Raw genomic sequence first — 12,053 nt, 5'->3', positions numbered from 1 at the left:
GTGGGGGGCCAGGGAGCTTGGAGACACGAGGGAACGCAGCCTGTGCCAGGTCAGGTTGTGCAGAGGCACCGCTCACATCCCTTGACCACCCTGGGGGCCACACATACACACACATAACCAGGACAAGCAGCCCTGCTGAGACCCACACTCGCACATACCCCTCCATCCTACATGGACACATGCACAGACCTGTACAACACACCTATGTCAACATGCACACACATAACACACCCATCCCCACACATGCTTGGTGCACACACACAATTCCCATGTGCACCTGACAGTATCCTCACACACACACACACACACACACATACATACTCCTCTGACCACACCGCCTAGCACTCTGGCCTCTTTCAAGGCCCTAAGTCCCCAGTCCTGGTGTCTATGCTCAGCCCAGCTGCCTGCATCGTTCTGCCCCGTCACCCCATGGCCGAGCACCCCTCGGCTTCCTGGGAAGGGAACGCGGCCCCGTGGGGAGCAGTGTTCCCTATGCCCGCCCTGTTCAGTTTGCAGCTTGCAGCCTTCCCAGCCCTGGGGATACAGCAGGGCTGGAAGTGAGCCCAGGTCCTGGGGCTTGGCTTGCAGGGGCCACGCTCATGTTACGGGGCCTTCCTCCCCTCTGCCTGGCCAGCTGCCCTCGTGAGAGGGGCAACCAGGTGGCTGGAGCCAGCGCCGCAGGTCCGACCTGAAGCCCAGAGCGTGGCCGCAGCCGACGCCCTTCCTGGTACAGCATCAGGTGAGCAAGCCCTGGAGGAGGCTGCTCTGGGACCTGGGGCCCGGCAGCTTCACAACCACGCCCAGCAGGGAAGGTTTCCATGAATGAGGCGTCCAGCAGCGGGGAGACCCCCATGCCTGCCGGAGCAGAGCCACCGGCCCCACACCAAGTGTCACCAGGAGCCACCAATCGGGGCAGAGGTACCACTCGCCCGCCATGACCAGACACTGGCCCAGCCTCTTGGCCCAGTTCCTAGTCCCTGCCCAGTCCCTGGGCACAGGTCCTTAGAGCCACTCCCAGAGGGGCAGGCGTGTCCCGGAGCACTCGCCTTCATGCCTGGGACTCCCTCCAGCCCTTGATGCCTCACTACCTGCCTCCGACCCCTGTGATACAGCAGACCCCAGCCCAGCCCAGCAAGGATGGAGATGCGGTCACTAGAAGTGGCCTGAGAAGGGCGCATCGCACCTACCGTGGCAAGGTGCCGCATGGGGTCACCGACGAACAGCATGGCAAGTGCTCGGGGGTCTGCACGCGCCGGGGAGCCCGTGAGCCTCAGCCCGAGGCATGGGTCTGAGTGGCCAGGGAGGGCGGCTGGGCAGCGTGGCCTGAGGGGACGTAGCTCCACAGCTAGGCAGGCAGGAGCCAGGGACGTCCGGAAACATGTGGGCCGTTTGTTGGCATTTTCGCATTTGCCATCTCCTTGCGTTCTGTCAACCGGCTGCATCCAACAACAAAACCACAGCCCACCCCTTGGTTCCTCATGACTATTCATGCCAGCCCTGGGCAGGCCTCAGCTTGCCCAGCGCGTGTTGGGCCGCACCAAGGAGGCCACGGTGGGGGAGGGTTAAGGATGCCCAGGCAGCCGCCAGGTTCGCAATGGATGCTCCTCCAGCCCGGCCCCTCGGAGCTGCCTCCCAGGGAAGCCCTGGGGGCCCCAGACTTGCACCTGAGTGTAAGGTGGGGATCCCTAGCCCCCCACAGGCCTGGGTAGGCATGGCTCGGCCACCCTACAGCGGAGGCATGGTATAGTTGCCCACAGACAGGCAGGTGGAGCCAGCCTACCGCGCACCCAAGAAACACAGTGGTCCTCTGGGACCACCATAGGTAACACAGGGTGCTGTGGGAGCCAGGGGACAGGAACAGGCACCAGCTGCCCTGGCTGCAGGTGTAGGCCAGGCGCCTGAGCTCTGCCCCCACAGCTGCTGCCTCATCCCTGCTCTTGCCAAGCCCCACGAAGCAGGAGCCCAGCACGGCCGCAAGGCGCGCCCACTGCAGCTGCCCTGGGAGTGTCCGAATTCCCCATCCTGATTTACCCAGCTGGGGAACAACGCTGAGTCTGCCCAGAAGCGGTAGAGCAGCCTGACGCACACGTGCCTCCCACAAAGCCAGATATCAGGACCTGGTGTCTCCCTCACACTGCCGAAGCGCTGGGCCGGAGCCCCGTGGGCTGCACAGGGAGCCGCACGGCAGCGTGTAGACCCTCTTCAAGCATTTCTTGCGTGGTCCCATCCTACCTGCCGCTCCCAAGGCTCAGGGCGGTGGGAGCTTGGCCTGTGACCCCCAGAAACTGGTGGACATGCCCGGTCACACTACCTGATGAACAAAGCAGCAGGGCCCAGGGGTGCTCAAGGGGCAACGAGCAGAGAACATCCCAGACTCCAGAGCTCAGAGAACCAACAGTGAGGGTCCTGGCCCCACCAGCTTGGCTAAGACACCCACATCCAGAGACTCCCTGAGGCTGGGTGCTGTGCTCCACGGGGAAGGGGTCCCTGAGGAAGCAGCCCATGGGGGTCTGCTGTGGGGTCGCTCACATGTTCTGGTAGAAGCAGCAGCTGTGTGTGTGTGAGTGTGCGTGCCTGTGTGTGTGCACATGTGGGAGGGATGCTCACAGACAGGAAGACCCCTGGTAAGCCCCACTCAAGCCCCAGGGAGGGCCTGTCCCTCAGCTGGGTCCTGGGGGCCACGCTCTGAGGAAGCCCAGCATGGGCAGCACTTTCGGATGGTGGAATCTGGGGTCCCTCTTGGGCTTGGGAGGTGGGCCATGTGGAGGGAGCAGCTCCAAATCCCCACCCACAGGGCACTCTGTGACCCCGACCCGTGCCCCCACTGCAGCCTCTTGGCTGCACGGCTCCACCCTGACCCAAGGGGATGGCCCGGCCCGGCCCTGCCTTCAAGAGCGGGGGCTAGGGGCTCTCGCCGCCAGCTGGATGTACAAACTGACAGGGCGGAGCACAAGGAGCCAGAAGACGGCCAGCAGCTAGAGCCGCAGGAGGAAGCTGGGAGCCGCACACATGAGGGTCTGGGCAGTGTGGGGCGGAGCCAACCTGGAAGGTACCCAGGGTTGGCCCCTGCCCGAGCGGCCTGCGGCTCCGTTGGGACGCTCTCTGAGCTGGACATTCCAAGGGAAGCGTGGGGGTGGGGCCTCACCCTGGGACTGGGACCCTGTTCCACTTAGTCCTCGGAGCCTCGCCATGTCGGACCCTCGTCAGCCCCCAGCATGCCCCACACCTGCTCTGCATTTGCCCCGTGCTGAACCCCTCACAGGCCGTGGCAGCAGAGCAGGTGGCCACGGCAGCCCTGGCCCAGCACCATGTAATGGGTGGAGAGGGGGCAGGCTTGCTGGAGGGACTCCTGCTGAGTCCCTCAGGTTCAAGTTTGGGATGCTCTGAGCCTGCTGGGCAGGGGCTCTGGTAGCCCCCATGCAAGCCCCTATAAGCTCAAAGGCTTTGAGAGCTGGGGGTTGCCTGGGGTGCAGGCTGTGCACCCCAAAGTCTCCCATCAGGGAAAGGGGGCTGGCTCGAGGCACATGGAGGTGGGGTGGCCTAGGGACTCCTGGCAGACTGTTCTGCACTCCCGACCTCGACCTGCTATTCCTCCAGCAGGCATGCCCCCCTCAGGTCCCTCCCCTCTGCTCGGGGCTGGCTCCCTGCCACCGCCCCCTCCACCAAAGCCAAGAAGGACTTGTCCTCTGAGCTGTCCAGCTGCTCCTCTCCCTGCGAGGCTCAGAGGCCAATCGGCCAGCCCCACTGCCTCCTGCCCCTCCTCCTCTCCACGACTCCCGCCTGCATGATGCACCTGCCAACAGCTGTCATCAGAAAAAGGCGCCAGGAGAGGCGGGAAGGGGCACAGATGGGGCAGCAAGGAGAACCGGCCTGCGGCTTCCACACCTGCCTCCCCGCACACCAAGAGCTGCCTGGCCTGGGCTCTCCCTGTTCACTCTGGCCGTGCAGAGGGAGCAGTCCTGGGGGACGGCCAAAGCTGAGCAGTGGCCATGCAGCCCTATGTGGAGATGCCACCCTCGCCCCCAACACCCATCCCGGGACCCAGCCTCCAGGTCCCTCAGTTGATGCTGCCGGAAGGATCCCAGACCCTGAGGGCACCTGCTGCCCCCACACCGGCACCGCTGCAGCTTCAGGGGCCAGGACACAGAAGTTCAGAGACGTGTGGGAACTCGGACCCACCCACTCTGCCTGGCTCCTGCTGCCACTGGGGCTGTGCCCAAGGCTGGGTGGAGCTCAGGACCCTGTGGCCCAGGAGCACGGCCCAGGTCCTCCAGAACCAGAAAGCAGGGGAATCATCCCCTTCCTGCTCAAGGACTGAGTTAGGGTGGGCAGAGCCCCCAGAGCCAGCCCAGGGTGAGAGGCCCTGGTCCCCAGCGGGGAACTCAGAATGCCCTGTGTGATCTGAGCCATGTCCGGCTGACGCTTCTTATGCAAGGTGACCCCCCAGAGATGAGGCTCGGCCAGGGACAGTAAGGTTTTCAGGGGCGGGATGGCACCAGGGCCCCCCCACCCAGCATCCCCAGGCAGCCCCTATGCCCTGTGACAGCACCGCTCCAGCCACTGGGCAACTCGTGTGAGCCTACGGCCACAGGCCAGGGCGACTCTCTCCAGGGGACCCAACCAGCCATGCTGCCAGGGAATCCCCGCTCACTGGGAGCTGGACGTTGCATCAGGAATTCCACACGACTTTTGCTGCAGCCCGGCGTGCCACAGCCTGACACCAGCCACGCCCTCCGCCCCCCTCAGCGGGCATGACGTGCCCAAACAGGCGAGATCCCAGGGCCGGATGGTCGAGCATGTCCCACCCACATGAGCCCACGGCTGCCCCCAGGGCCCCTCCTGGAGGGTCTCGGGCACCCTCCGCCCTCTTGCGGGTGGGGAGTGAAGCATCGTCAGAGTTCCCCACCCTGCAGCCTGCAGCCAGCGCTGTCCCTCCAAATGGCAGAGGGAGACCTGGAGGGTCCCAGGGGAGGAGGGGCGGAGCGCCACCCTCAGACCCTGCCCGGCCCAGCACCACTCAGGTGGCACAGCTGTGAGATGGCAGCCAGGCCAGGTTGAGGGACCCTCGAAGCCCAGCCTGGGGTCCCTGGCCCGGCAGGTGAGGGCCAGAGAGCCCCAGGCCAGCCCGGGATCCTGGATGGACACACAGGGAGGGGAGGTGTGGGCGGCGCCTTCTTGAGTCACCTGCCCCCGCTACAGGCCTCAAGCAGGGATGGGGAGAGGGGTGCTGCACCTGGGGGGCTCCAGGTTCTGGAATGGGGGCCTGTAGGGAGGGCGGGGCCTGGACTGTGCACCCTGAGCAGCCTGAGGAGCTGGCCCAGGGTGTGACCACATGACCACGCGAGGGGCAGCCCCCTCATGGGCCCCACTCTTGCTGCCCACTCACTTGTCATCACCTGCTGGGACAATCCCAGCCCGCCACGCCCTTTCCCAGGGAGCCCCAGGGAGCCCCCAGACACCCATCTCTGGACCCCTTGCTCCTGGGGAGGCCAAAGGCTCATCAAGATGGGCTGGCCCCACCTACCCTCACACAGTCCCTTCTTGGGCAAACTGTGCTGAAATCCCCCCTCGTCATCGCCCTGCCCTGACAATCAGTCCCCGTGCTGGGGGCAGCCTGTCCCCACGCTCTCCCAGGCCAATCAGAGGCACCGGTCCGCTCAGATGGACACATGACCACATTGAGGCCAGTCAGAGGCAGGCCTGCTGGACCGTGGAGCGGGAGGCTGGAGAGGCCTGGTGCCCTGCCACCACGCTGCCCCATCAAAGCTCCCCGCCAGACACAGCCCGCCTCCCACTGGACCATTCCACAACTTCTCTCAGGGCCCTGACATCCCCCCAGACAAGCTTCCTGGTTCTGTCAGACCCCAAAGCCAGGACAAGGGGCCAGCACCCTGGCATAGCGAGTCAGGCCACTGCTTGCAACACTGGCCTCCCGTATCACAGCGCCAGTTCAAGTCCCGGTGACTCTGTTTTCCATCCAGCTGCCCGCTGCTGCTCCTGGGCCCAGGTACCGGGCAGCTGCCCTCCTCGTGGGAGACCGGGAAGAGTCCCCGGTTCGGGGGTTTGGCCTGGCCCACGTGCAGCTGTTGCAGTGAGTCAGGGAGTGAGGCGGCAGTGGAAGCTCTCGGTCTCTCACAGCCTTTCAGACGGGTGCCCACATCCTCGCAGCACACAGCCCCCACTCACCATGGCAGGCGTGGTCACGTCCTGCAGCTGGAAGACGTCCACGCCAGCCTCAGCACTGCCCCTGGCCTCAGTGTCACCTTGGCTCGGCTGGGGAAGGTCGAAGTAGGTGCTGTCTGGCTCCCTGGGCCGGGAAGGGGAGACAGACTCCATCAACACCCCCATCCTGTGCCACCCCCAGAGCCCCCAGGTCCAGAGCAAGGCTGATCCTGGCTCCTGTCCCCTAGAGCCCCCAGGCCTGGGGCTCGAGGCTGTCCCCCTCCCCCACTCCTGTCCCCCAGAGCCCCCAGGCCTGGGGCCCAAGGCTGCCCCTTCCCCGATCCTGTCCCCCAGAGCCCCCAGGCCTGGGGCTCAAGGCTGCCCCCCTCCCCCACTCTTGTTCCCCAGAGCCCCCAGGCCTGGGGCTAGAAGCTGTCCCCCTCCCCCACTCATGTCCCCCAGAGCCCCCAGGCCCAGGGCTTGAGGCTGCCCCCCTCCCCCACTCCTGTCCCCCAGAGCCCCCAGGCCCAGGGCTTGAGGCTGTCCCCCACTCCTGTCCCCCAGAGCCCCCAGGCCCGGGGTTGGTGCAGATGCCAGGGAGGCATGGTCACAGGTGGCTTCTCCCCATGACCTCTGCTGACCATAACCTTCCTCAAGAACCAAAGCAAACACTCTGGTCTCAGGTGCTGCAGCCCAGGAGTCTGTTAGGCCAGGTCAGCACTGCCGAGCCCTCTCTCTGGTCCCAGGGCAGCTGTGAGGGAGCAGACTCACTCAGGACTTGAGAGGGTGCCCTCCCAGTGGGGTGCAGCCTGTGCCTGCAGGCGCATACTCACAGTGAGCTCCAGAGGTGCTCGAAGGTGGCGCCCTCGTCAGGTGAGGAGGAGGAGGTGCTCTGGGCCATCTTCCCGGGGCCCTGGAGGTTCACTCTGCAGGAAGGGACAGCCTATCAGCTCCTGGGCTTCTCGGGCTCCGTGCAAGCTGGCTCCGTGTTGGGGCCGCGGGCCGGGGCTGCTAACCCCACATCCCCTCTCCGTTCGCCTGTCTTCCAGCTCATTCCCAGTGTGGGAGCTCAGCCTCGGATCCCAGCCTGAACAGGATGTGGGGTGCAGCAGCACCCTTGCAGGAGGTCCCAGGGAGCCGTGTGGAGGGCAGGCCTGGGGCCTTAAGGTGCCTGTGGCCTCAGGAGGCTGCAGCAGGCCTGGAGGCCTTGGGAGGCTGCAGCAGGCCTGGGGCATTTGGGGTTCTTAGGAGGCTCAGAGCTGGGTCACTCCTGATGGGCAGAGTATGTGGCAGGGACACCCCCAGGCTGGAACCCAGTAAGGGTCAGCGCTTTCCTGGGTTCAGATGACCGCTCACCTGGCCCAGGGATCCCCCTGAGACCCTGTGGCAAAGGTACCCCTGACCACTGAAGGAGGCCGCAGCCAAGTGCTGAAGTTGTACCTACCCTGCAGTCATTGCACAGTGGTGGGGGTCGAGCAGCCCTGACCCCCAGCCTAGGCCCCTGGTCTTTCTCTCCCTCTTCTTGCCCAGCTCCTATGCCAGGAGGAGGCAGTAGCCACTAGGCTGGGCACAGCCGAGGGCAGGGAGCAGGGAGCCCTGGGTTGGTCCCACTCTCTGCCACCTAGCGGGCAGTGGTGACATCTCCATGGGGTTGGCCTCCTGGGTCTCACGTGAGAGTCAATGGCTGCGGGAATCGGCTTGGCCACTGCCACACTGTGCCCACACAGGCAGGCACAGATTTGGCTGTGCCTAGGGGGGCCAGTGGGCATGGCCTGCAACCACGCTGTTGCCCATGCCAACAGGCAGGCGGGCGCTGGAGTGAGCCCTGGGGCTGACATGTGTGGGAACCCAGACCCATTGAAGCACCCTGAGGACCAGGTGTGACCAGCCAACAGTGACAGCACAGGACAAGCTGCTGAGAGCCGGTGTGGTCCAGGCTCAGCAGGCCGAGTGCGCTGGCCGTTGGCACACAGGTCTCCTGTAGGTGGGAATGGCCAAGCACACAGATCTTTCTTGGTACCCGAGGTAGACTAGGTGCCCCTCCCTGCCTGACACAGGGTGACCACCAGAGCTCTAACTGAAGTATGGCTTGGCACTCAGGGCCCACTGAGAAGACCAGGGTGGAGGAAGCAGCCCAGATTGAGGCTGCAATGCTGGCGTGGACCTGCCTCTCCCAGCTCCCAGGCCAACCCAAGTAGCCGAGGGGCTTGCAGCATCAGCAGTAGGGTGCGTAACGGGCAGGCCGCGCAGTGCTCTTGGGGCAGTGAGGGCCCTGGGCTGAGCCGAATGCCATAAGACCAAGAAGGTCAGCCTGGGAGGGAAGCATCACAGCCAGCCGTCACTCGGTCCCACCCTCCTCTGTGCTGCCAATCTCACACCCAGACGGGGGTGACTGGGCTCTAGCCACACAGCACACAGATGGCCTTTTACCCCTGCACTACAGCGCTGGCTGCACCACAAGCATGGTAGAGTCCTCCCAGGCATATGGTGACGCATGAGCTGGGCCAGGCATGCAGCCACAAGAAAGACGCATCGTGCTGGTCCCTCACCATGTGATTGGATTATAGGGGAGGCCTAGAACAGGGGGCAGCCAGGGGCAGATTAGCACTGCAAAGCCCCACGCAGGCACAGAAGCCCAGTGCCTATCCCCCCAGGCTCTCAGGGAAGCAGCAGCGAGAGCCCAGGTTAGGGCAGGCATCCCACTCCGGGGTGTGACCCCATCTTTTCCACCCTTCACACCCACTGTGCCTGGTTTATTCCACCTGTTTCCGGGCCCCTGAGCGGCCCACAGTGACCTCACACCAGCTGCTGCCACCCCAGGACCTACACCCCCATGAGGCTGGCCCCAGGTCCACCCAGGACCTACACCCCCATGAGGCTGGCCCCAGGCCCACCCAGGACCTACGCCCCCATGAGGCTGGCCCCAGGCCCACCCAGGACCTACGCCCCCATGAGGCTGCCCCAGGCCCACCCAGGACCTACGCCCCCATGAGGCTGCCCCCAGGCCCACCCAGGACCTACGCCCCCATGAGGCTTGCCCCTAGGCCCACCCAGGCCTGGTGTGATGTTCACTTCAGGTGTGTGGAACCAGTCAGCTTGTAGATTCCAAGGCGCACACATGCACACACACACACACACATGCACACACACACACACAAACACACACACACACACGGGAGTCCGCATCTTTATGAAGACTGGCAGCCAGGGGAGGGACTGAGGGTAATTCTGGGCCAGATCCCAAGGGGACAGCAGGATAGCGACACCCTCCAAGACACAGGGCAGGGATGCCCTCTGTCCACGCTGAAGGGGGCTGCCACCCACATTCACCCAGGCCAGCAGGCTCCGGAGCCGTGCAGTACCCATCCATACCATGAACCGCGAAGCTCCCAGTTCCTGACTTATCGGCAGATTCTGAAGCCGGGGACCCTGGACCAGGGAGGGAGACCCTCAGCTACCTGGGCAGGCAGACGGGGCTCCTTCCAGACCTGAGCCGGTGGCATCCCTGCAGGTGTCGGGCGGCCCAGGACACCCTGCTGTGGCTGCAGCCCTGTCCCCTGTCCTCTGGATAGCAGGCCCCTCAGGAGCTTCCGAGATGGGAGGATGACCTGCCAGGGCCCAGGGCACCCTGGTGTGGCCGCAGCCCTGTCCCCTGTCCTCTGAGCAGCAGGAGCCTCTGAGGAGGGAAGATGGCCTGCCCGGAAATGGCTTCCACAGAATGAAAGCCAACGCTCCCCTTTCCCCTGGGGATTTGCTCACTCACAGAGCGTGGCCGTGGCAGGCTTTGACTGGCACTGCAGACTTACAGTGGCGAATGCCTTGCACGCCAGAGCAAAGGGAGCTGAGGCCGACCCAGACATGTGCCGTGGGCCCGGACAGAGCCGTGAGACTGGGCACACAGCTCTAGAACAGAATCATGGTCCACGCCACCAGGGAGCAGCCAGGATGCACACTTCGGAGTCCAAGAGACGCAGGAACAGCAATGGGGAGCGGCCGCACCGCCTGCTATGGCTTCCGGGCTCCCACAGGTGCCCTGGCCTCCCAGGGCCCAGCAGAGCAGGGCCAGGGCCTGCTGAGGGTGGCTGTGGGATGTGGCCTGGCTCATGCACAGCCCCAGGCTTCCCGTCCCCCTCCCTTCCAACCCCCAGGAAGCAGCCCTTGCTGACCCTGCCCCAGCAGAATCAGGACCCAACCATACCTTCTTAGGACCCCCAAACCTCTGGCACCCGAAGGAGCCCTTGGGACCGTCACGATCCACAGATCAGGCGGCGGGGCCGGTGAGGGCCCAAGCTCCCTGGGGCGGGATAGCTCGCACCTCTCCCCTGCCGGCCCTCCCCCACCCCACCCCCCAGGCCTCTCAGTCTGACTCACCCTGTTGTCGTCGGGGATGCTCAAACGGCTGTTCTGCGGTCACCACAGGGCAGGGGGGCCTGGGTGCTGCCAGCATCCCAAGGGGGCAGCAGCGCACACTCCACATGTCCGACTGCCTCCCTGCAGAGTGGCCTGCAGGACCCCAGGCCTACCCAGCCCTGCCAGGGTGGACCTCGGCCCGACGCAGGGACGAGCAGGCAGAGGCCCCGGGACTTGCCCAGCTGGCCGCGACTGTGGCTTGACTCAGCTGCGACAGCGGGACTGCAGTGGCGCATGCCAAGCTCCCATGTGGCCCCGCAGCATATGGGGAGGGGTCAGAGGTTGGCAGCTCCTTCCTCTGCCCAGCCCCCCACTGCCCTCCTGGGTCAGGCATCCCTCGGCATTCCCAGGTCCCGGGCACCTGCCTGTCCCCTCCCGGTTCACTGCCCCAGGAAGCCTCCCACTTGCTGGCTCCCGTGTAGGTGATGGGAGAAGGCTGGGCTCAATCAGGCTGCAGGGTCCCGGGAGAAGCAGCCGACTGGATGTGTGTGCCTGTCCCTCTGCCCCATTGCACCAGGCTCCCGTGGGCCCGCCCTTGGCCGTGGGTCTGAGATCTCAGAGTGTGCAGGGTGCAGGTGACGGCGAGCTGCCTGGCACTCATGCCAGCCCTGCTCAGGGGTTGTGGAGGGCCTCTTCGTGGTCACACATGACCCCGTGTGACCCAGCAGGCCAGCTGCAGCCAGGTGGAGCCCAGCTCTCACCCTCCACGCCACATTCCTTCCAGGGGCCTGGGCCTCAGCTAAGAGCAGGGCGAGGAGCAGCGGCTGCTGGGGGACACCACCCCTTCACCAGCTGTAGTACTTGTAGGGTTCTCCTGCCTACAAGCACACACACACACGTGTACACACAGGCGTGGCACACACGTACACAGTCACACACACTGCTGTGGGGCAGGCAGCTAGTTCAGGGTCACAAGCTTGGAAGTCATTCCCCACCAGCACCCAGGTGACCGCTCCTGCCCACGTGTGACACCCCCCTCTACCCACCCGGAGCCTCAGAGGGGCCGTGTTGCCTTGCTGTGTAACCACTCCCTCACAAGCCCCATAAAGGCCGGTGAGAGGGAGGGCTCTCTCTCTCTCTCTCTCTTTCTCTCTCTCTCTCTCTCTCTCTTTCTCTCGGTCCTGTGCCTCCCTCGCTCTGCCACACTCACGCTTGGCCTCCCCAGGACCTGCTCGCTCTCTGGCTTCCGGTGGACAGAGCCCGCGGACAGGAGGACGGGCAGCCCTGAGCACCGCCCCGTGTGTCTGTATTCCTCACCCTCACGGCTTGGGCGGGACAGTAGATCGCGATGCTAAGATGTTTGTATTTCTAACGTGTGTGCTGTCGGGAGTTCCGGTGGGGGGGAGGCCTGGCAGTGATGGAAGGTGGGCAGAGAAGCCAGGGAAGGTGAGTGTGTGCAGCTTTGTGAGTGTGCCCAGGTTGTTTGCGTGTGTCTGTTAGGATGACATTGCTGGGGAAGCTGGGCCATAGGTCTTCAGCTT

The 12,053-nt window shown here is 64.8% G+C and overlaps 1 protein-coding gene across 2 annotated transcripts in view; it reads right to left on the bottom strand.

Annotated features, from left to right (window-relative positions):
* The window catches only part of TP73 (tumor protein p73), a 32,641-nt gene extending 25,556 nt beyond the window's left edge, over window positions 1–7,085 (bottom strand). For both annotated transcript variants that reach the window (XM_058660767.1, XM_058660768.1), the window contains exons 1-2: window positions 6,996–7,085; window positions 6,187–6,307 (exon numbers count right to left, since the gene is read on the bottom strand). In XM_058660767.1, coding sequence (XP_058516750.1) covers window positions 6,187–6,307; window positions 6,996–7,063 — 189 coding nt within the window. In that variant the 5' untranslated portion in view covers window positions 7,064–7,085. The remainder of the gene's footprint in view (window positions 1–6,186; window positions 6,308–6,995) is intronic.
* Window positions 7,086–12,053: the final 4,968 nt, after the last annotated feature.

Source organism: Ochotona princeps, chromosome 2, assembly GCF_030435755.1.
Source record: "Ochotona princeps isolate mOchPri1 chromosome 2, mOchPri1.hap1, whole genome shotgun sequence".
Taxonomy (NCBI): Eukaryota; Metazoa; Chordata; class Mammalia; order Lagomorpha; family Ochotonidae; genus Ochotona; species Ochotona princeps.
The sequence above is the reverse complement of the archived record's forward strand: the minus strand, read 5'-3'. Positions and strand labels throughout refer to the sequence as shown.